Source organism: Aethalodelphis obliquidens, unplaced genomic scaffold (genome assembly GCF_003676395.1).
Source record: "Aethalodelphis obliquidens isolate GAN/ISIS:26980383/991018 unplaced genomic scaffold, ASM367639v1 scaffold13, whole genome shotgun sequence".
NCBI lineage: Eukaryota > Metazoa > Chordata > Mammalia > Artiodactyla > Delphinidae > Aethalodelphis > Aethalodelphis obliquidens.
This window is the reverse complement of record NW_020837957.1, coordinates 30247731-30271743: the sequence shown is the minus strand read 5'-3', so window position 1 is coordinate 30271743 and position 24013 is coordinate 30247731. Positions and strand designations below refer to the sequence as shown.

The 24013-nt window shown below is 46.5% G+C and overlaps 1 protein-coding gene across 8 annotated transcripts in view; it reads right to left on the bottom strand.

Annotated features, from left to right (window-relative positions):
- Window positions 1-24013, bottom strand: part of SLC44A3 (solute carrier family 44 member 3) — a 93671-nt gene that overhangs the window by 9857 nt on the left and 59801 nt on the right. For 6 of the 8 annotated variants that reach the window (XM_027114389.1, XM_027114387.1, XM_027114390.1 and 3 more), the window contains 3 exons: window positions 5307-5444; window positions 2543-2779; window positions 1097-1432 (listed from right to left, as the gene is read on the bottom strand). In XM_027114389.1, the coding sequence (XP_026970190.1) occupies window positions 1334-1432; window positions 2543-2779; window positions 5307-5444 (474 nt within the window). In that variant the 3' untranslated portion in view covers window positions 1097-1333. Of the gene's footprint in view, window positions 1-1096; window positions 1433-2542; window positions 2780-5306; window positions 5445-22557; window positions 23325-24013 lie in introns of those variants that run through there. The other 2 variants (XM_027114388.1, XM_027114394.1) reach the window with 2 other exon arrangements.

The following is a 24013-nucleotide window of genomic DNA, read 5'->3' as shown; positions in this document are numbered from 1 at the left end:
TTCTAGCGTGAATAAATATTAAGAAACATACTGGATCAGGAATAGGACACGCTGTTTGATAATGAACTAGGATTTATAGTAGGAAGTGTTAGCAAAACCTAACCTTCAGTTATGATCTAGAGGAGGTCAAACAGCTAAGTGTTGTAATGATAAAAAATTCAATCGCTAACATACTTTTTGACATTTTCTCAGCCAAGTGATTTCCTCTGATAGCACTGGTTCTATTAGGCCTTGGGGGTGAAATGTGCCTGCTTGTTTTTTGCTGAGGCAGATAATGAGGACATAGGGGTGTTTGATGAACCCACAAAAGCACAGTTGACTTGCTCATCGTGCTGCAGTGACTAAGGTTAATGCCTCGGAGAAACTGCTCTGTCGTAAATCCTTTTCCTAAAGGAGACTGTCAGAGCTCAACTAATAGTCTTGTTTAAGAGGAAAGTTGTAATTTGCATTGTTAAAGGGGACCTGAGCTAGCATGCTGTTTCCTGCCCTCCAGGAAGAGGGGTTTAGGGAAACCTTACATTGCACTGCTTGCCTTGCCAAATAAGCCAGATTGGGCGTCCTGTTAGGAGAGTTAGTAATTCAGTTTACCTGTTATCTAGTTGAAACGAGGCTGCCAATCAACACGTTAGATGTTCCTATTTGTTTAAAGCTTTAAAAAGGAAAAGCCGCCAGTGCACGCCCACCATGGCCCTTTCCTCTGACCCACCACTGAATCTAAATCTGGGAATGGGGTCCAGGCAGAAGGACTTTAAACCTTCCTCCGGGCAATCTCAGGTGGGGCTGTGGTTGAAAACCCGCTTCTGCAGAACGTTTGCTAATTTGTAAGACTTAGCCTTGTACTTTTAACAAAATTTAACTCTTCACATCTGGTTAATCTTCTGCCCGTTCTATACCACGCCCATCAGGTGGTAGTTCCTTTTACACTTTCGGTTTTAATTGTCCCTAAATCTAAGAATTGTACTTTGAAAAGCTGTAACATATTTAGCACATTTCCAGGAGTGGAAGAGTAGGGAAAAGTCCTCTGTACTAGGGCAACATTCCAGAGATTTTTGCTAAGGTTTACTGGTTGTGAGTGAGGAACTGTCCTTTAAATTAGTTTTTACATAATGTGCTTTTTAATTGACCACATAAACATGTTGTTAAAAGGTTTTTCAGTCCCTGTTGGTACAAAAAAGGTTGTATACTTTTATGGTTCTAGTATTGTAATGTGGTCAAATAGTGGGGACAAAAACAGGAAGAATAGGGTCCACGTTGGGCCCTATCGTTTATTCTGCGCACGGCTCTTAGGAGAAGGAAACTTTCCAGGTACAAATACCTGATGGGCGCGCTTATCTTACAGAGGCCGGAGTTCTGTTCCCTCTTCATTCGTTAATGAGTTCTTGTCTCTCTGTGCCCTTGCATTATTTAATTTGTTGATCCTTTTTATAAAACTCTGAAAAACAAAAGAATGAGTTAGACCAGTGTTCTGTATCTGCACGGATTAGCAATCATATACTTGGCCATATCATTTCGGGGAATTTAATCCTTAAAGTTTTCCCTGTTGAACTAAAATATCTTGGGGGGGGGGGTGGGTAGATTTCAAAGTCGGTTTTTAATCAGAAAAGTGTAAACTGGAGAAAGAAGACCTATTTAGCTTCCTACCACCATCAGAAGTATTTTCTTTGGAGTACATACCAAATATGTTAAAGTGCTACTGTATTTTTATGTTTTATTTGGAGAAGAATACACTTAATTATAAAACTGTAGAAGTGCTTGTTAAACTTCAGTGCCTGGCCGGACTAAGGAGTGCTTTGCATGCTCTGTTTAAAAGCAAAAGGGCCTATGTTTTAGGGTAATAGAATGAAAGAAAATTGTTAAAATGTCACTTGACCCAGACAACAGAAAGAGATGAGAGACTTCATTCAGCTGTTAAAATATGCCTGTCTACACAGGATAAGGCAAATCAGCAACAACTGTGTTGCAAAAGCTGTTGGAAACAGCTGCCTGCTATTTCCAGATAGCAGTATGGGGGCTCTAATGAGGGTGTGACATTTCTCAACATTGTGTGCTGTGGTTAATAAAGGGCTTCAGAATCGCAGATCTGTCATACTGGCGCTGAAGGTGATTGGTCTACACTGGAGTGGGTGTTCCCTAAAATACACCCATTGGAGTGGGTGTTCCCTAAAATACAACGATGCTTGGGGATGCAAAAATGCCTTAGAAAAAGATCAACTGTGAAACCTCCAGACCATCCAAAAGGCCAGACCAAGCCATTAGCACCAAAGGAGACTTGCACTGCTACTCCACCCAGACGCTCCTACCCTGGGTCATTTGCTTAGTGATAATGGCTCAGTTTCACTTCTTTCCAGGGAGGAGGTTTCAATAAGGGAGGTGGGGTCAACCTCAGAAAGTACAGCCCAAATCTCACTCTCAGGACATTGGGGTCATGTGGCCCTCCGGAAGAGAAAATAAGCCGGGAACCAGCCTCCTTTATGTGTGAGTCTTCAACGCTTTTGAGATTGTGAGGATGGAGTCTAAAACAGGAAATGAGATGTTTACTTACCAAAAACTCTTGGTCCATAAAGTAGGGCTTTTCTGATGATCCATCATTTGTTTCCAGATCAACAGCAAAACACAGGAAAAGTGCATCCAGCACAGTTTCAAACATAGATAAAAAACTATGGGCTACTAAGTAGGCAAAAAAAGCAACCAATAGTAGTGGGATTGCCCACACCTGGAGCACACGGTGGTAGTTAAATGCCATCAGTCCTCCAAAAACTGTGAAACACACCACTAGCACCTGTCCAGAACAAGAGTTTGTTAAAAATGTTTATAAGTTGGTTAGGATATTTTAGAAAAGACATTTGTCAGGTATAAGCAATAGTTTTCACGTATGTGCATGTGTGGGAGTGTATGTGCCTTACTGTAAAGAGTGCTTGTCAGAAAATTGGGTACAATGAAATAGGAAGAAGAAAAACGAAAAGCTATGATACCAAAAGAAAACCCAGCTAATTTGGAGGATGAGAAGAGTATATATACTTTCATTTTATCTGTGCCCAGTTTTTGTATTTATGCAGATGTAATGGTACCTCACAAAATTTTTAGTGTTTTTTTCACTAAATGTGACAAAAAGCATCTTCATTAAAAAAAATTTTTTTTATAAATGCTATTTTTAAATTTTTATTTATTTTTGCGGTACGCGGGCCTCTCACTGCTGTGGCCTCTCCCGTTGCGGAGCACAGGCTCCGGACGCGCAGGCTCAGTGGCCATGGCTCACGGGCCCAGCCGCTCCGCGGCCTATGGGATCTTCCCAGACCAGGGCACGAACCCGCGTCCCCTGCATTGGCAGGTGGACTCTCAACCACTGCGCCACCAGGGAAGCCCTATAAATGCTATTTTTAAAAACAACAGCACAACAACCCACTGAGTGAATATACCGTAGTTTAATATGTGAGTACTTTTACCCTGGGGATTAAAGTGGATGGGCTTTCCAATGCTGGTGTAGGGAGCTAATAGGATAATAGGCTTTTGCTATATGTGATTATTATATTTTCAGGAATATGATTACAGGCCATGATGTACCTAACTGTTTAACAGACAAATTGGAGCCCCTCTGGAGCCCGCACTGCACTTGGATATCCATAAAGATGGACGCGAATGTCTGCATGCCACTTCATTCAAAAAAAAAAAAAAAAAATCAGCAATTATGCGTTCCTTTTGGGAAATATAGGAAAATGAATTACTGCCTAAAATAAAATACAAGTCTGTTATAGAAGAGTAGCTCCTGCTCACCCACCGCAACTAGAGAAAGCCCGCACGCAGCAAGGAAGACCGAATGCAGCCATAAATAAATAAATAAATTTATAAAAAAAGAAAAAATGAAACCTCCTTCCAAAAATTCTGGGAAGTAGTTATTACAAAATATATCATCCACAATCCTACCAAGCTAATGTAAACAATACCACTTAGATACAACTACAACTTAGATTATTGGGCTGTTTTGAAAGGCGTAATCAGTTTGTTCTTCTAGAGCTACTGTCCCATGAAAAGTCTCTGGGGCCCAGCTGTGCCTTAAAATATATGTGCAATTAACACACACCTGTGAAGTCCATGCATGTTCTAACTTGTTACTGACAGCTAACCAAGACAGTAACGCACCAGAGATATACACCAAATGCCACAGAAACACAAAATGCTAACAAGGAGCCCAGGGTCCCCATATTTGGCACTGGCACAACTGGAGCCTGATATCTTGTTCATTTTAGGGCACCACGAATGTCCCTGGCATTCGTGTTCTATGTGGAGGACTGGCTGGAAGAAGCAAGGATGTCTAGCTTAGAAGAGGGAAGATGTGGAGGGAGGGTCAGGACATCTGTGGTCAAGAATTTGAAGGGCAGTCAACTGGAAATAGGACCAAACAGGTGTGTAGAATTAAGCCCAGTGGGTGACATGGAAAGAGACACGCTAGTACAGTATAAAGAATCTTCAACTTGAGGCATGGTCAAGTAGGGGCTGCAGCACCACTTTCATCACTCTTTTAGGGATTCTTCCCTGTAACCCAGAGAGGGGATCTGTTATCTTTAGTTCACAGATAGGAAAAATGAGGTTTTCACAAGACTACATACAACTCCTTGGAAAAAGATGACAGCAGAAATATAACTAGCTCCATTTGGGACATTAACCATTCTATCTTTATATTTATGGATTCAATGCTCTTAAAATCATCAAGTTGCAATACTATTTCCATATATTGTTATGACAAACAACCCCTATTAAACATTCATTTTCTGAGGTTAGTAGCATTTTCATTTTAGATATGAGAAAGCAGGATTCAGAATGGTAGAAAGAAATGATCATAGCTAAGAGTAAGACTAGGATTCGAATCCTAGCTCTACCTATCGTGGGATCCTGGACAAGTTATTAAACCTTAGTTTCCTCATGTGTGAAACGGGGTTACTTCACAGGATTGAGGATTAAATGAGAGGATGAGGCATAGTATCTACCACAGAGTAAGCACTTGGGAAAGAGTAGTCCTCCTTCACGGTCTTGTTGTATGGCTTAATTTTTTTTTTTTTTTTTTTGCGGTACGCGGGCCTCTCACTGTTGTGGCCTCTCCCGCTGCGGAGCACAGGCTCCGGACGCGCAGGCTCAGCGGCCATGGCTCACGGGCCCAGCCGCTCCGCGGCATGTGGGATCTTCCCGGACCAGGGCACGAACCCGTGTCCCCTGCATCGGCAGGCGGACTCTCAACCACTGCGCCACCAGGGAAACCCTGGCTTAATTTTTGGATCCCAAGTTCCTTTATTATTTTAGTGAAGACATCTCACCTTTCCTAGAAAAATTACGAAGTCTCCAAAGCAGTTAACAGATGTAAAATGACTTGAATTCTTGGATAAGAGTTTGAGTGCATCTTTTGCTGATGTACAAAAATCTGTCCCATTAATGGCAGTTGTAGTGTATGCATTCTGAAACAAAAGACAATAGTTAAAAAGATGATGAGTCTTACTGTTGTAAAGACAATATAATGCCAATGCAGGATATTTTCAAAATAGAGAAAAATAGTTACTATTAACCCACTATCTCTACCCGTAACAGGTCATTTCATTTTCAAAGTCCCTTCCAGTCTCTGGAATATATACACATATATTTTCATATAATTGTAATAAATGGAAAAGATAAATAAGTATTTCTGGTCAGTATGGTGGGTTGAGCATCACCGCTACAAACACATGGAAATGATGCGTAAAGCATAACTATCTTAATGCACAGCAGAGTTTGAGGGGAGGAAAAGAAGTTTAGGCGCTAGAAACAAAGCAGACCCTAGCTAATGGTGAGCGCTGAACCCAAAGACTCGATGGGCAGGGAATCAGTAAAGGCTTTAGGAGTGAGGGGCTGGGGATTTAACACCTTGGGGCTAAGAAACAATGCTCAGGCCCATGCCAGGAAACTGAGCTGTCTGCATAAATACAGAATTTATATTCAAACTCAATCAGCCATTCCAGGAAAGTGGTATAGAAATGCAACATCTGCCTAGGACCATTGAAATTACTAGGGTCTGGCCATAGGCAGAGCAAAACCACATCCGTCCAGGCCAGGGAATGGTGGAGGCCCACAGACAACCATCCTTGAGGAAGATGAAGAAGCCTTCACAGGAAAAATGTACAGGTGACTCAAGGAAATGAACAGCACGTCAAACAAAAGAATCTGCACCTTGAGAACAATCTGAAATAAAGCATTCAAGGAAGTATGTTTAAGATGTTAAGGAGATAATAGAAGGAAGAGTGACCATAAAGAATGAACAGCATGGTGTAAAAAATGAAGAGGCAGTGTAGAAAACAAACAGAATAGAAATTCTAGAAATGAAAAGATATACAATTTAAATGGTTCAGTGTCATTGTTATATATCTGACTTATTTTCCTTTATATAAAAAATAAGCATTTTCATGTTGCTCCATGGCTTATTTATAATTTTAATTTTTAATAAATACATATTTTATCAGGGGTGTGTGTGTGTGTGTGTGTGTGTAGCTAGGGCATATTTAGACTATTTCAAATATTTTGCTATTATAAATAACTATGCAATGAACATCTTAATTTCCTCATTTTGGATAATTTCTTAAGGATAAATTTCCAGAAATGAGATTACTAAGTCAAAGAGGACAAGTGGGTATAAGTGTTCATATAAGAAGATTTCTTTGGTAACTTTTCCAATATACCTTTTCCTTATAACTATACGATAATTTCAAAACCATCTATTTCTTACATTTCCCTTGAAATCTTTAAAATGCTACTTGCACTGCAGTTTACAATTTATAACTTCCCTGGGAAAATACACTGGAATGCTACCTGCTTGGGTTTTGCCTTGCCTTTTGGCTTAAAGGATGAAAGTTTTATCTCATGATATAAAAGTAATCCTTTCATACACTCATTCAAAAACATTGTAAAGAAACTAATTTGGAGTCTACTGCAGTAATTTAGCCCCAGTGATGCAGGTCTTAAGCAAGGTGAGTTACAGGGGAGAAGGAGACTAAGGCCGTGGAATTAACTGACCCTCTCTTGGTAACCCCCTCTTCCCCAAGGCCAACTAGAGAGGAATATTTGGCTCTTAAAGATAAAAGGCTGGTATTCACCTCCCCACACAGGGTACCCTGCTTGCCTCAGAGGGGATATTCTCAGTCAGATGTCAGATGAGGTCCCTGCAGAAATGCCTTAATGGGGCTTCCCTGGTGGTGCAGTGGTTGAGAGTCCGCCTGCCGATGTCAGGGGACACGGGTTCGTGCCCCGGTCCGGGAGGATCCCACATGCCGTGGAGCGGCTGAGCCCGTGAGCCATGGCCGCTGAGCCTGCGCGTCCGGAGCCTGTACTCCGCAACAGGAGAGGCCACAGCAGTGAGAGGCCCACGTACCGCAAAAAAAAAAAAGAAATGCCTTAATGGTATTCCACAAGAAGTTTTGATTTCTGACTTATGTAGAATGCATGTGAAATTGCTTTTAATATCCCAAACTGGCTGTTGGTGGACTTAAGTCTTGAGTGGGGACGTGGAAGCTCATTGCTCATAATTTGATCAAGCATCTTTGACCATCTAAGGTTCTCAGAGCCCTGACTACCAGCTCATCATCCTGAAGACACATGTGCAGGGTGGGTAGGTACAGACTGGAAACCAAGGTCAAAGGCGTTGTCCCAGGTGCTCTGGAAAATCAGGGAACTTTTGCTTTTTCATTCTAACTTTATGGACATGACACTAGCAACTTTAATTAGAACAAAGGGCTATTTAAAAGCATGGTGGTTAAGGTAAGCATAGGCCCTGTAGCCAGTCTCTGGGTTCCAATCCTAGTTCTTTTTTTTTTTTGGCTGCGTTGGGTCTTTGTTGCTGTGCGCAGGCTTTCTCTAGTTGCGGTGAGCAGGGGCTCTTCGTTGTGATACGTGGGCTTCTTATTGTCGTGGTTTCTCTTGTTGTGGAGCATGCGCTCTAGGTGCGTGGGCTTCAGTAGTTGCAGCACGTGGGCTCAGTAGTTGTGGCTCGCAGGCTCTAAAGCGCAGGCTCAGTATTTGTGGCGCACAGGCTTAGTTGCTCTGGCATGTGGGATCTTCCTGGACCGGGGCTCGAACCCATGTCCCCTGCATTGGCAGGCGGATTCTTAACCACTGCACCACCAGGGAAGTCCCTCAAATCCTAGTTCTTACCACCAACTGACTGTCGGTCTTGGGCAAATGATTTAACCCCTCTCAGACTTCAATGTCCTGATCTGTAAAGTGAATTATAGCACCTACTGCAAAGGGTTGTTGGGAGGATTAAAGAACAGATCCCCTATAAAGCATTTAGCAAAGCGCAGGCACATAGAAAGCATGTAATAAAGGGTGGCTATTCTCCTCCAGACCTCACCAATGATGAACTCATTTACTACTGGGAAACACAGAGGCCACTCTTTAAGCGCGGACGAGGTGCGGAAAGGACCCGTGGTTTCTCCATCTGTAGACTTTAATCCCTCACATTCTCAGGGACCCAGGAGGGGCAGGACCTGCTTCCCAGACCACGTCCCAGGCCCCCACGTGGTCTTGCTCCACAGCAATACCCCATGCCGCTCAGCCTCTTTCTTTGCATTCGGGCTCTGTCCCCAGCCCCCCATGGCCCCACTTCTGCCCTCTGAACTGAGGTTCTTGGTGTTCTTCCTGATTCAGGCTGGGAACAGAGTTTCTGCGGGACTTCCTTTACCTACAGATCGTAACCTCATAGTCAGTTTAGCACAACTGCTTATAAGCAATAAAAATAGATTTTGCTCCCTGGTTAAAATGACTAAAGGTTAAAATAGTACTTTCCCATGCATGTGTTGACTCCACAGATCTTGGGGGCCCATAACCATTTATCTTTTCTTTAATGTATCATGCCCAGTGAAAGACGGCATTAAAACCACTCTGACAGGGAAATTATATATATGCCTTCCTGCAGCTACTACACCGCTAGTATTTGACCACAGGTTCAACCCTGATTGCCGCAGAGAGACCTAGAATTAATGTCTGAATGAAGAACTGGAGGAGGGAAGAATTGCTCATGACACAGGATATGGATTGCGAATTTCTGCAGTTTCAGCATTAGCTAATTTATACTTATTCTGAGGAGAAGTGCTTCCTTGCCAGGCAGCTGGAAGATGGACTGCAGTAAATGTTCAGTGTTGTAAGTCCTGGATTGGAGCATTTGCATTTGCCTGGCATGACAGAACGCTAAGGCAATCTGCAGACCCTCACAATATGTGGGAAGGATAGATATAAGGAACAGGGGACACGTTTTGTTGGTTGTGAAGGTTAATCAGGAGATCCTGAAGCAAGAAAAAAGGAGGTAGAGGTACCAGGCTTTTATTACCAGACAAAATTCAGTGTGTCTGTTTAGCATCACAAGCAAGTGGACACATCTATGCCTGAGAGTGAACCCGTGAAAACACAAAATCGATACAGGGAAGGATTCCCCGCTTGACTATGGAAGCACCTCAACACCAGGTTGCATTCTCATTCCTTTGCCTGGGACTGAGGACTCCCTGCACGTACAGGTGGCTTTGCTTTCAGATTCGCATGCACTGTCCCCCAAGGTCTGTCACAAGCTGCAGGGGAGGGTGGGTGGAGGTCTTGTGTGGCTGGGAGGATTCATGAACAATGAACTACAACTCAAGCTCAGGTGAGACAGCAATGTGGAGTGCAAGCCCAGCCTGGGGTGAGGGAGAGGAGAGAGCATGGGGGAGGGGAGGGGGTAGAAGATGTCACATTAGTGGCATTAGGCCGGGCCCCTGCAGGGAACGTGGGGCAGATGGGGCCAAGGCAGCAGCAGAATGCGGTGGACTGAGACTCAGGGGTCAAGCAGAGAATTGTAGTGGGACTCCTCCAGACCCAGATCTCCGCGGGGCTGAAACGCCATGCTGTGGAGCAAGGGGAGTGACAGGAAGGTTCAGCCTGTGCTTCTGGAAGCTCTCCCAGGCTGCCCTGTGAAGGTTCAGGGCAGATCTCTCATTACTGTCTAACGCTGAGCTACAAAGCCCTGCACCTCCCAAAGCTCATTCTCACCAAAGCCCTTGGGGAGCCCCCCAAGGCACTTGCACTGTGCCTCCTGGGCTCTGCTTGAGTTGCACATAAATGCCCTGTGACCACTCAAACATTGAGTGCGTTGGTGTCATTAGCAGTCATAAGCCAGGGGCCAGGCCCAAAGAAAATGAGCTCTTCTGTGGGGAGAAAATAAGAGTACTAGGAATTGTGGGACTTCCATGGTGGCGCAGTGGTTAAGAATCCACCTGCCAATGCAGGGAACACAGGTTCGATCGCTGGTCCGGGAAGATCCTACATGTCACAGCAACTAAGCCCGTGCGCCACAACTACTGAGCCTGTGCTCTAGAGCCCACGAGCCACAGGTACTGAGCCACGTGCCACAACTACTGAAGCCCACACGCCTAGAGCCCGTGCTCCACAAGAGAAGCCACCACAATGAGAAGCCCGCGCACCACAACGAAGAGTAGCCCCCGCTCACCACAACTAGAGAAAACCCGCTTGCAGCAACAAAGACCCAACGCAGCCAAAAATAAAATAGTAAATTTTTAAAAAAAAAGAGTACTAGGAATTGTAACTCTTTCCAGGTGCTCTGCTCCCTTCCACCCCACTTCAAGAGATGCCTTAGTGATATGTCCCGAATGGCTTGCCACAGACCTGGCAGTAGCTTCCTAATTTGTCCCTGTGGCCTTTTTTTCACTTTCACTATCAGTAGGCAGGTGTGCAACTTCTGTGTGTAAATAAATAATAATAGTAACTAATAATGGCAAGAAACACGGAGTGCAGACTACGTGCCAGGCCCTATTCTATATCCCCCTGAATGCATTTAGTCCTCTTAACAACCACAACTGGACGATGAGGTAGCTGCAGAAACCGGGGTGCAGAGAGGTTGGGTAGCACACCCCCGGCACACGCATGCGACGGAAGTTGCATCACTTACAAGAAATGGACCTCTGACTCATTCAGGCCCATCAGGAAAACATTTACTTTGAGCTGCACTCTGTGCTTTTCCTTCCAAAAGGTTCAAAATAATAAAGTGGTGCTCTTAGGAGACGTGTCATTAAAAAGAGCCAAGGATGCGGCAGGATGGTTTAGTAGAAAGAGGCTGGGTTCCAATCACATTGCCTCCAAAGACTGGCTGAATGGCTTCCACTAGGTAATGTCACTTCACACTTACACGAGCCCTCAGGTTCTAGCTAAAGATGCTACACGTCGGTGCGGTACTTCAAAGTGGACTAGGCACCCTCCTGCTATTGTCTTACTTAATCTGCTCCTCACCACGACTCAGTGAAATAACCACCATGGGTATATTATTCCTATTTGACAGAAAATTCTAATCTTTGAAGAGAAATGAAAGAGATTTAAGTGTACTTTTAGGTAACAGAAAAGTTGGATTACCTCTTTACTTTGAGAGTTGTCCAAGAATGTTAATTGCAGCTTTTACACAGAAAGAACATTTTTCCTCCTTAACTCAAGCCGGAAGCCAGCCCAGTCTACCCTGTATCCTTCATCAGCGAAGGGCAGCCATTCGTCCTCCCACGAAACTGAAGCGGGCCCTTCTTTTGGTGGCAGAACTGTGAACCAGAGCTTCTGCTGACTCTTCAAAAAGGTAAACAGTTTCCCTCCGTACAGGAGAGAAGGCATTTGCCAAAAGCCATGCCGTGAAGAGCCAGCTTTATTTCTGGAATGGCTTCCTAACAAAATTCTGATATTTATTAACTCAAAATAAAACAGGAACTACGAAAACAAACCTGAGAAACTGGATGATGAATAAATAACACTGGTATTCAGCCTTTCCTCAGAACCAAAAGTAATACAGTGAAATCTGAGGCCAGAGTGATCCCCGTACATCCAAGGGTCTTTTCTGGTGAAACCTGCAGGAACCGTCACAAGCTAGTTTCATCTCAGCCCTGTTTTTATCACAAACACATGCTGAGGGAGGTGGGGCACAGCCTCCAGACCTGGCGCTCGCTGCTTGGATCAGTCCAAGAGCTCACCGCTCACCAGTTGCAAAAGTCCGGCAAGACGGCGAGTGGGGGAATCTGCCGGCCCCTCGGGGTTGGGACCAGGTGGGGTGGAGGCACTGTAAAGCCGGATGCTCGGCAGTGCTGTCCTGTTTGCGCCTTTTAAATGTATTTCCTTTTTGCTTATTTTTTAGAATAATGGCTTTAGCATTTTCATGCTCATCATTAAAGAAAATCAAGCAACATGGAGACAAAGAAGAAAGCAAGAAAATCGCTCTGATCCCACCCCTCACATCACATGGACCTCACCCCAATGTTTCCCTGCAAAGATACACAGAAGGGAGACAGACAGAGGGAGGAAGTATGGGCAGGCAAGCAACAGTTATAAAAATGGAAACAAAAAGTACAGTTTAAGTAAAAGCACGAATGTGAATTTGACTTCAGCAAAGGAAACTGAAACTGAAGGAATATTTGAATGTCAGACACATGTATCTTCACACACAAGACCTAGGTTTCTAAAGAAAACTTTATAAAATTATTATGAAAAACATTAAGAGGTTAGAGTGCTTATTTTTTTTTTTTTTTTTAACACTGTGGCTTAAGTTTCAGCAGCATGGATGGTGAAAGATGAGTTGTCTTACGCTTTCTCCCGCGTCTCGAACTTAGTGCGTTTCGTTATTATTCTGACTTTGTCAGGCTTTGAACATCTACAGCCTCTTCTGTGGTGAGGGCTTTAGTTACTTAATGGAGTGTACCCAGCACAGCTACTGTGCCTGCCGCCTTACATTCCTGCTCTGTGCCAGCTGCTCTGACACTCTCCTGCAGGACGTGGTGGCGGGGTGGGATTCCTTGGCCAAGATGCCCTCCCTGTGAGGCTCGTGCTCATTGAATGGCTACAGGAAGATGCTGTGGCAAACCAAGAATGGCCTCCAAATAATACTTCTTCATGCAAAGCCAAATTCAATTCACTGGTACATTTGTTCCTTCCGTAGAATGTTAGGATTAAAAGGCTACCCCAGACGTCACCCAGGAAAACCCTCTCATCTTACTGATGAGGAAACGGAAGTCTCAACAGGCTAAGTGACCAGACAGAGGTAACCAAGATGGACATGAATCAGATATTCACAGCCACGCCCCTTCCTCCCCCCAATCCAGAAAAAGCCAAGGAGGTCACTGCATTTTGCTGAACTTGGCCATCATTGATGTGCTAGCAGAGTTCTGCCCTCCCAGTGAAAACCCACCGGGACAAGGATGTGATGCTTAGTGATGAGCAGATCCTGGATATGGGGCTGCGCAGCAAGTGCCGCCTGCCTCCCCACAGGCCCACAGAGGGCTCTCCCTGCGTCAGCCTCATCCGACCTGGGTATAATCAGCGGAGGAAATGAGAGAGGCGAAGGGAGGCCTGGGCGTCCACAAGGCAAAATTAAAGTTGCAGCCTGTGAAACAGAAAACGCAGGGGCTGGGAAATGTGCGTACTGTATTTTGATCTTAGGCTTTATTAGAAGACTAAATGGACGGGCTGTCCCCTGTGAGTGAAGACCATCGGCTTCCTCTCCTCCTTACTCTTACTCTTGACAAGGAACTGCGGGCAGCACAATGAAGCCATTAAGGCTACAGACCTGGCGTCACACGGATCCCCACAGAGCAGCTAGCATTCTAGATAAGCTCTTCAGCCTCTGGGCCTCAGCTTCCTCATTTGTACAGCGGGGGTAATACCCACTTAACACACAGAGTCCTTGAGAGGACGAACTTAGACCGCATATGTAAAATGTGTACCAGGGTTCCTGGCAGACCCGCAAAACTCAATAAATGGCTATGTTATTTACAGACCTGAGGAGGTTGGTTCTTTAGTTGAGAGAATGCCAAATATCTCTCACTTGAAGCTCAGCCCGCAGAAACGGCAAGAGGGAGATGGAGGGCAGAAGCGGGAATGTTTACATGTTTTCGTGTATTGCACATCCGGGGGAATAACTTTTGAAGTCAGGTGTGTGTCCCTCCGTGAACACACTGTTGATGGGTGTGGGGCTGGTGAAGCAACGGCCGACCTGTTAGGCTGCACGAGAAAGGCCCGCTGACAGACAGCCTGGTAGTCGACTAAAGGTCGCAGGCTGCTGGGAGTAATTACTGCTTTGTGCATGGCTTAGCTCAGCATGCAGTGAAAACTCTTATAAGAAAAAAGCATGTATTTAAAGACACTGGCTGTAACAACAGAACTCTTCTTTCTGAAGCTCCGTAGACTATCAGCCCTTCCACTCCGGCCTTCTCTAGCCACTGGCACTTCTGCCTGGAAAGCAGCTTTTCTTGCAGTCGTCTTAGGTGTTGTTAGGGCAGCTCCAACAAGAAAGGCCAGCTTTTTGAGCTTATATTTCCTTTTTCTTTATTGTCTCCCTGCTACTCTTAGCAGATGCTCCAGGCTCTGTGAAGGCCGCACGAAGCAGGGCTGGGCTGAGAAAGTAGGGGCTCATCCTTCCATCCACAGACGCATATGGAGGGTGTGCCTCTGCTAAGCTCGGGGCTGGGCACAGGCCACTGAGCCAGACCGACAGGCTTGTGTTCTTGCATCTCAGGAAGTTTCTTTGTTGCTGCCTTGATGGAGGCAAGACGTGGGCATGGCCAGCAGGCCCAGAGGGCCCTTCTCACCCCCACTGAGATTCATCCTCATGAAGTCATCTGGCCTCAGCTGTCTCACTGCTTGGATGAATGCGAGTCTAGCAAATGCTTCTCTCTGCCTCACCCCTATGCCAGCTGAGGCCTTCTATAAAAGGCAAAAGGAGGGGGAAGATGAAACCATTTGAAGAGCATCAAAGACTGGATCCACTTGCTGAAACTTTTAGGAACTTTCTAGTCCTGCCTAGATAAGAATGCTAACTGAGCCAAAATTCTTAGTCACTTCCTCTCCTATTTGTCACAGACCTCGTTTCTGAAATGTCTATAGAGATGAGACTCTAAACGGAAGGAGGACTGTCCAGCTATCCCCAGTGTGTGTGTGATCGTTCACTTTGCTATCCTGACTTCTGTTTCGCTTACCTCATGTATTTCCTCCTTTCTTTCCCACCTCATTCCTGCAGGACTCGGAAGGCTCATTCCCCCAGGTGAGGGGAGGGAGCTGGGGGTGTGTGCAGGAGAAGACACCCAGTCTGCATTTCTTACTGGCTTTTGATTTCTAAAATTTTAAGCTCTTCAGGCCCTTCCTACCAGTGGAGAAGGTGAAGGAAGGGGTTTCCCAATATGACCCGAGTCTGGGAGCAACAGGTGGGTGTGCAGGTCTTCCTCCACCCCCGGATTAGAAAATGAGACTCCCCTGCACTGGGGAAAGAAGCGGGGGAAGAGATCTGTGGGTTCTGACCAGGCGTCCAGCTCTGCTTTTTTGTAAGCAGAGCACGGAACAGTGGCAAGACTCTAAAGGCGAGTGCCCACTCCTAGGGTCTGAGTTTGCCAGGAGTGAGGGGGTTCCAGAGACATGAGGGGCTTTCATTGCTAAAACCAGAACAGTCCCAGACAAAGCAGGAGGGTTGGTTACCCTACCACGAGCACATCTAGGCAGACAGGGCCATAGGTGGCCTTCCAAAAGACTCCTGCTTCCCAAGCAGAGCTTGAAGGAGCCATGAAGATGGGAAGATGGATGTCTCAAGGGCAACCTGCGTGTACTGACGCCTGGGGCTACCTGACACCTCATATAACCCCATGGGGGGACAGCCCAAGAATAATGGATTAAACTTTCTGCCAGTCCAGTGGAATGGGAGTTCACAGACAGAAATTAGGTTGAGAGACATGATACAGTATTTCTTGCACATCTGAGATTGTGGATGAGGCGCACATCTGGGTGGAAGTCGGTCAGAGATGAGACTCAGGCAGTGGCAGCACAGAGCACTGTCAGACTCTAGCTTTGAGCAGAACATGGAATCCGCAGCCGCTGCATCAAAGTGGCTTTTATTCCCTTGACCACTGTGACTCACACCGCCTTCCTTTTTTTTAAAAACATTTTTATGAATGCATTCTCTAGTCTCTGGCCAACAATCACTACCTTCTCCCAACAAGTCTAATGTCTAAGACAAAGACAATTGGGGAGCGACAGCTGAGGACCGTATTCACAGTGTCTTGCTTAGAAGGGGATGGAAGGGGATGAAGCATGAGCTTCAGAGGTGGCCACTCTGACAATGACTCTGTTCCAGAAGCAGATGCAGATAAAGAGAAATGACATGAAGAAACCTGCTCTCCATGATAAGGAAGATCAGATTTGGGGTAGGAGCTATTTAATGGTTTAATTTCATTTCCCACACTAAATGAATTTGGGAAATGTCGAAACTAATCTACAGTCTTTCCATTTCTTAAGCACTTAGGGTAATGTTGAGATTTTGGATTGTGAAAGTTCTATCTTCCATTTGAACCAGCCCCCCACCCGGCCCCCACCCTGCTGCCATCACAGCTGATGGGCCAGCGTCAGTGGTAAGCATGGCGTCCACAGCGGACACTAGGCTGTGGATGAGAAGAACACAGGAGAAGCCAATGGGCAGCTGCCTCAGCCCCATGTGGAACACTGTCCATCAGAGCACAGTGTTTTCATGGGTCACCTGCTTCCTTACTTCTGGGGCAATTGCTGACTCCAAAGGTAGTTTTCATAGAAAGTTAAACACACAGGCAATCTCCCTCAACATATTTGCAGCATACCTAGAGCATGTCATGACAGGAAGGGAAGGACAAAGAAAATTAGGGTTTGCTTGATGTCCTGCATGGAGCTCAGACTTATGAGAGGAGTCTTACAGATAAGCAAATGGCGATTCCTTGGATCAGATGACCTTCTGAACCAATGTTGTTGGAAACAGTCCCAGTCATCCTCCCTAGGCTGTGGCACAACTACCCTTGAAAATGGGAGTGAAGAGGAAGAAAATGAATGCTAGATGCAGAAAAGAGGGGGCCAAACCGATGTGCTATGCAGGGGATGTTTCCTTAACCTCGGGCCACAGTCATTTTCTGGTCATGGGTTTGGATTTGAGTACTGGCTTTCCCTCACCATCATCCTTTGTGAGGGGAAACTTAGTCATTAAGTTCCCTGGACTGCAAGGACCAGAAGGGCTGCTCTTAGCAATTCAACTCCCCCCAACAAGTCATGAGTGTGGTGACTCTGGCTGAGGGCAGTGGGGAAGGAAAGGTGTTCTTGGAGAAGTTCCCTGTGGATGCTGATATCCCCCTAGCTGAATAATCACCCCAGGAACCCAGCATTGCTCTAAGTGCACAGGATAGAATCAGAGCTTGTACCCTTAGTGGGTTGGTAATGATAATGGCTCCCATTTATTCAGCACATACCTCAACATGCTAGGCATAAAAGCAAGAGTTTTGCAAACATTATCTCTTTAATTATTTATAATAATCTTGGGAGACAGGCATTGTTATACCCAATTTGTCTGGTACATGGTAGACTTCCAGTATGTGGTGAATAACTGAGCCTCTCCTTCCCCTCACAGAAGAAATGAACATTTATGGAGCAATACTAAGAGCCAGACACCACACCATGTTTATGTGTGTTAGTTTAATTAGCCCTCTCAGCTGCCTATGAGGTAGGTGTTAAGAACTTTGCTTTATATATGGGGAAACCAAGGCTAAGTAAGAGAGGTGAAGTGACCTGCTCAATGTCACACAGTAAGTGGAGAAGCTATGATCCAAACCCCGACCTGTCTGCCTTCTTCCCATTCCATCACACTGCTGGGAAATGAACAGAGGGTCCAGGTCCAGAGAAGGAGGAGGGGGAGGAAGGAAGAGCCCTCATAAGAGGTGGACAAACATCTTCCGGAAGAAGGGGAGCACTAAGGTGTAAGAAGGGAGGATGCTTGGAGAAGGAAGTTGGAGGAGTGGTACCATTAATAAGAGGTGCGATCCCATCCTTCCCAGATCCAAGCGTTCCCCACCCTCTGCCCTGTGAGCATGGGCCCTGACTTCCATGTTGCCCAAGGGAGTGGGGTGATCTACGTATAGTTCTTTTTATGAGGTGAGCCGGGGCAGCTCTCATCGACATTCTGTGTACTGTGACATACTTGTTTGTCCCCAGTGTCTCAGTGAAGCTCGGGAGGGTGCGGGGAGAGAAGATGCGAGGTAGAGAAGAGGAGAATCAGAAAGAGCCCCGCCCACTGTGTAAGCCTGGTTGAAGCACTCAAGCCCTCTGGACCCCAGGTTCTGCTGTAATGAGGGGCAGGGCTTCCATGATCTCTTAAGTTCTGGGGTCTGAGTTCCTCCCTGGGGAAGGGGTACCCTGGTGGACTGGTAAAGACCTGGTTTTAAATCCTGGTGGAGGTAACCCTGTGTTTGTATTTCCATGGCCATTCGTTCCCAGAGGAGGTAGATGACTTGAGGGACTTAAGGGTGAGTTTGGAGGGAAGAGCAGAGCACAGGCTGGCTCAGCCCTTTGCCATTGTCTTTGGGATCTACCTAGCACTGAGGACACACCTCCTCAGCTTCTCAGCTGAGTTTGCAGGGGAGACCCCAGGGGCAGGTCTACATTGTTGGCTGGGCCTGGGACAGGGTGAGTTGGTCTCTCCATTTCAAGGCTGAAACTTTAATAAGCTGCTCCTACACTGTATTTTCCAACCCGGCCATTAGGTACTCAAGGTGATATTTTTAATCTTCACCTGCTGTCTCTTGGGTCTCTCAGTTGTTCAGAACTTTACGGGGAATAGGGGATGACGTATTATGGCTCCCAAACCTTAACACTCAACTCTGTTACTTTCCTCCTGTCTAACCTGGAGCAGGTTGCTACTTAACCTCTCTGAACCTAAGTGTCACCATCTATCAAAAAAAGAAAAAGGATAATGATTGTACCTTTCTCACAGGATTATTTGTGAGGATGAAGGGAGTTAATACATGTAAAGCAGTTAGCCTGGTGCTTGCTGCACAGAAGTGCCCAATAAGTGGTAGGAATTCCCGTCTTGAGGAGCTGCACACCTTGGAGGGAGCCTAACAGTTGCCTCCCAAGAGGTTTTCTGATTAGCTGAGGGCCCCTTGCAAAACTCACCCTCCCTTCCCTATAGTGGGGCAATCATTCATTCGACAAACATTAACTGTTTCTCCGAGAAGGTAGAAGAATTTCAAGTCAGAAAGGACAGATGGCAGCTGCACACTGGGCCTTTCCCCAGAAGGAGGAGAGGCTGCTGAGGCCCATTTAGGGCAGAGGGCTTTAGGGTATAGGAAGTGAGCTTGAGCTCCCCCTCTTGAGCCCCAAGCCTTGCAACACACCCACAGCAGGTGGGAGCCGGGCTCCAGAGAGGCTGCTCCCCAGGAAGCCACATAAAGCCACAGCGCTACGCCCAGCAGCTCCTGAGCCACGCACCAGGAAACAGGAGGATACAGTTGGTTTTCTCCCAGACAGCCTGGGGTCTCTGACAAATAGGCGTCTCAATTCCTTTCTATCTAAAGTCAGGACAGGAGCATTTGCCACAAAGCAGCTGGGCTGTGAGGATTACCATCATCTAGAAATGGGCTTTAATGTAAACTATCATATTGACACACATGCGAGCTTCTTCTACAACATGCACACACGGAGGCATCTCTCCGGGGCTCTCAGCATCAGCTGGCTGCCCCAGAATAGCTCTAAGCCAGTCGCTGGGGGCAGGAGAATTCGGAACTGCCGCTGTCATGGAAAGAACAGCTGTCTGCATGCTCTGTGATGAGGCAATGTCAACTACCCCAAGAACTCTGTCCTCTTAAGAACCTTTATATCATTTTCATAATCGAGTTCAAGAAATTGCACAATATTCATGACTTTTCTTTTCTGAGCTGCACACATTTTTCTGGGGAGAGGAGAGGAGTCCCTGGAGGTCTGCCAGCTGGCTGACGATGAACCAAAATCAGACACGGGAAAGTTACCCAGTGCCTTTGCTCCTGATGGACTGTGAGAAGGAGAAGCATTGAAGTCGAGCTAACTGCAAAGGAAGTGGAGGGGGGAGAGAAGGCTTTGGGATATTACAGAGTCAAGTCTGCCACAAAGGCTTAGAAGACAGAGACCGACTTTACGTGCCCTGAAAAACAAGCACTGGCAGGCAGTGTGGGCTGGGGTGTAGGGGTGGGCTATGAAGCAGGGAGGGGAGAGATGTGTATATTTTCCTAGTAGCGGCAAGTTTTTCTCTGCACTGGACTCGACAAGATTATCTGGAGCCTTTCTGACCAGTATATTTGTTAGTCAGGAAGCCAGGAAGCTATGGGCATTTCAAATCAAATACCAGGAGGCAATAATCTATGCATTTCTTGGTATCTCATATCTAGACGGACGCCACAATGGAGCAGGCTGGAAGCTTGATGGGCTGCATTAAGGCAGATCTGACCAGGAGACACAGCAGAGATCCACTGGGCACCCAGCTACCCTGCAAAATGGCCCACGGCAGAAATGGGAGGTGAAAGCTGCGGCACAGTACCCTCCGCTGTTGAGAATGACCGAGCTGACTGGCATTTTACCAGCATCTCATCACCAGTTCAATGTACTTATTGCTGTCACTACAGCAGCAGTGTTGGGAGAATCGCTGTAAGGGGATGCAGATAGCGGTCCACTCGTATTCTCAGTCCACTCAACAAAGATTCTGGAGGCTTGAGATCCAGGCAACATAAAGCATCATTAACCTTTGTGATCCCCGGGTAAGTCCTCAACATGGATAAGAAAACCAACATTAAAAAAAAAAAAGATCCTGCCATTCAGGACACAGTGGGAGGACACATCCTGCCCCACATCCTGCACCAAGCGTGTCAGGGATATGATGCGGCAACACCGTACCCGTGTGCCCCAGCCCTCGGCCGGCACCACGGCAAGGCTGAGCACGCCCCACGAGGACCTCAGATCATTTAAGCTGATCGTCTTCTGCAGAAGCTCAGTAAGGTGGAGGGATTCACCCAAGTTCCACAAAGACGGCAGAAGCCAACTGCTGCCACACCTGACTAGGGGTTGCCTTTACCTAAGAGCTCCTCCCAGGAGACGGAATGGAAATCGTCGTTCTCAAACTTGTGTGACCTCAGCCCACAGCTCACTTCCTATGCCCATTCCCACTTCTGCTGGAAGAAGGAAGAATTGAAAAGGAACGCAATGCTCACCATGATAAAAGTACAACACATTAAAAAAGAGCCAAATACGCACCAGAAGTAAGGTGGTAAACAAGGCAAGTATAACTGCAGTTGAATAACACAGCCAATCCAAGGCGACCCTGGTGGCACTCATAGCAAAGGGTTCCTTCCCCAGTCTGCAAAATCCCAGCTCTGCCTGGGCTCATTCACAAGCACTGCATGGTCACCAGGCATCGCCCTGGCAGTCAGAGACATCTTAACAGAATTATGAATTTGAGTCCTCAGGAAACCAAGTAAAACATCAACGTGGGTTCATAAATGACACATTTCAGTAAGCTTTAAGTAACACACTATGCACTTCATTGATTGGTAAAAAGCCTTTCGTTGTATGCGAAAATGAAAATCCATGAATTGAAGAAGAATGAATTTGCCTGTAAGAATTGAACACTCTGGAATATTCAGTCAGTTTGGAATCATCAGGAAGAGTCCTGTGGCCCACCAGTGGGTTTCAAACCTAGAGGAACACTGACCTAAAGCCACCATCAGCTCTGGGACAGACATCTGTGTCCTCCATGAACAAGACATGCACTCAGGGAGACATTTCCACGAGGAACCGTGCGTGGACCGAAAGAATAAGGGGCAGGCGGTTCCTGCCGAAGGGTTAGCCGCCAGACTCCCATGAGGGGACTTCTCAGTCGGGCTCCTGGGAAGTGCTGGGAGGGAGGGGAAGGCTGCAGGATCTCCTCCTCTGAAAATCTCTGAGAACACCCAGGCCAGTTGGCCTCCCAGAAGCTTTGACACTGACTTGACTGAGGGAAGGAGGTGGGCTCAGACCGCCCTGACTAGCCTTTTCTGCACGATGCAGCCTTCAACGCCTTCACTGTCCCCACACCTTTCCTGTCCTCCTCTACAAAAGTCTGTCTGAAGCCAGGCTTGCTCAACAGCCAGCAACTGACTTGTCTGGACTCTGGCTTGGGCAGGCGCTCAAGCGATCCACCCCAGACAGTGGTTGTGACTCCCTCTCTGACTGCTTCAAAATGCACAGTAAGTATGGGCTTGGGTCCCAGAGGCAAGGCAGATATGGATTCAGACGCTAGTTATGCCACTAACTAACTATGCACCCTCTCTAAGCCTCGGTTTCCTCACCTATAAATTGGAGATAACTATCTCAGGGGGCTGCAGTTAAAACTCAAAACTGATCCAATGCAGGGGAAGTGCTGAGCACACAACTGGCCATACAGTGAGTGCCAGGAGGCCATGGCTGTTGTTGTCGCTATCAGCCGGTGACCTCCGGTGGTGCTCTATGCTCACGCCTGACAAATCCAACCTCTTCTGTGCAAGCTCTCCTAATCATCAAGTCAAAGTACCTCCCCATACCGACTCCCCTCTTCTGAACTTGGCAGTCCTCATTCCAGCACATATTGCTCTTTAAACGTCTCACGCCAGCGCCTCATGATCTTCCTCCTTCCCCACGCTAGCCTGTCAGCTCCTTGAAGGCCTGGCTTGCTGTATATTGACTGTTTCACCACGGTCCCCTCCCCCATTAACCTGGTTCAAATGGCTTGAATACAGCATAAACAAATAGATGTTGGATAAATAAATGTGTGAGGTGTACACACATAATATTTTCAGCTATCTACACATTTGGTATTTATGATGTAGAGAGACAAGTAATGAAAAATGATGGGATGTGGGATTTCATCCCCCACCCCGCAAGTGAATTACCGCTTAGCCTTAGGCTGGGTGTCGACAAATGTGGCAACTGCCACCAGCCTCCCTCCCTCCCAGGACCCGTGAAGACGGATTAGGCTTTTAAGCAGCAATGCTGAAACACAGCGGGCTACTTGATCTTAAGTAAAGAAGAGCATCTGGGTTCTGTTGGTAACAAATGGATCTCATTCTCTTCTAGCATTTCCCAGCTCCTTCTGCACAAAACTAGCAAAATAAAAAATAAGCCTCAACTCTTATGAATCTGATTTCCAGAGCAAACCTTTTCCTAGCAACTCATTCCCGTGCCAGGACATTTTTCAAGAGGCTAATCTAAATTCCTTCCCTCACTTTGAGCTCACTTTCCTTTGTCTACTGCCAAATGAGATCAACAATAGCTTTGACTACCATTATACAACAACTATCTTTATTCTTACAAATCTTTAGTTCACGCTGCTTTCCAGTAGTTGATTTAGACTAGAGGTGACCTTTCCCTCCCCACCAATAGTCACGGCATTCTTTCTTTCTTCTCCATCCTTCCTTCTCTTCTTTCTCAATCTCCTAAGCCTTAGGCCTCCCAGTGGTGTCCACATCAGCTGGCAGTGCCTAGTCCTGTAGGAGTCACCCCATGTTAAAGCTGCCCCGACAGCTGGTTTAGGCCCAGGCCTAGTGCACGGGCACCATGAACAGAATCCAGAAGACCTATCCCTGTTTGCAGCACTGATTCACTATGAGCTGGATCCTCGAGGCTCGCTGAGCCCTTCTGTGATTCAGGGACAAACATTCCCACTGTAAATCTGTTATAAGGATTCCTCCCCTTTATAATGGTAATTATAGTGTGATTAAATCTAACACTACTTAGGATCTTGGAAACATTTTGAACTCCCCAAAGAAAAGGTACTGGGCTAATGTAAGGTGCTGAAACTTCAGAATGCAGCAAACACATCCCTTAGGATAAGAGGGCAGCGAAAACAAACATGAACATGGTATGAGACAGTGACTTGCAAACATGTTCAAGCAGCAGAGCCTGTCTTTAAATGAAACCTGCTGTGGAATCCCACTCCTAAACCAGATAAAAGTGGAGCTGCTCTGGTTGCCAGGCAGGGGTGGGTGCTGGTGGTGGTGCTGGTGGTGGTGTTGCTGGTGGTGGTGGTGGTGCTGGTGCTGGTGCTGGTGGTGCTGGCGGTGGTGTTGCTGGTGCTGGTGGTGCTGGTGATGGTGCTGGTGTTGCTGGTGCTGGTGGTGGTGCTGGTACTGGCTGTGGTGGTGGTGGTGGTGATGGTGCTGGTGGTGCTGGTGGT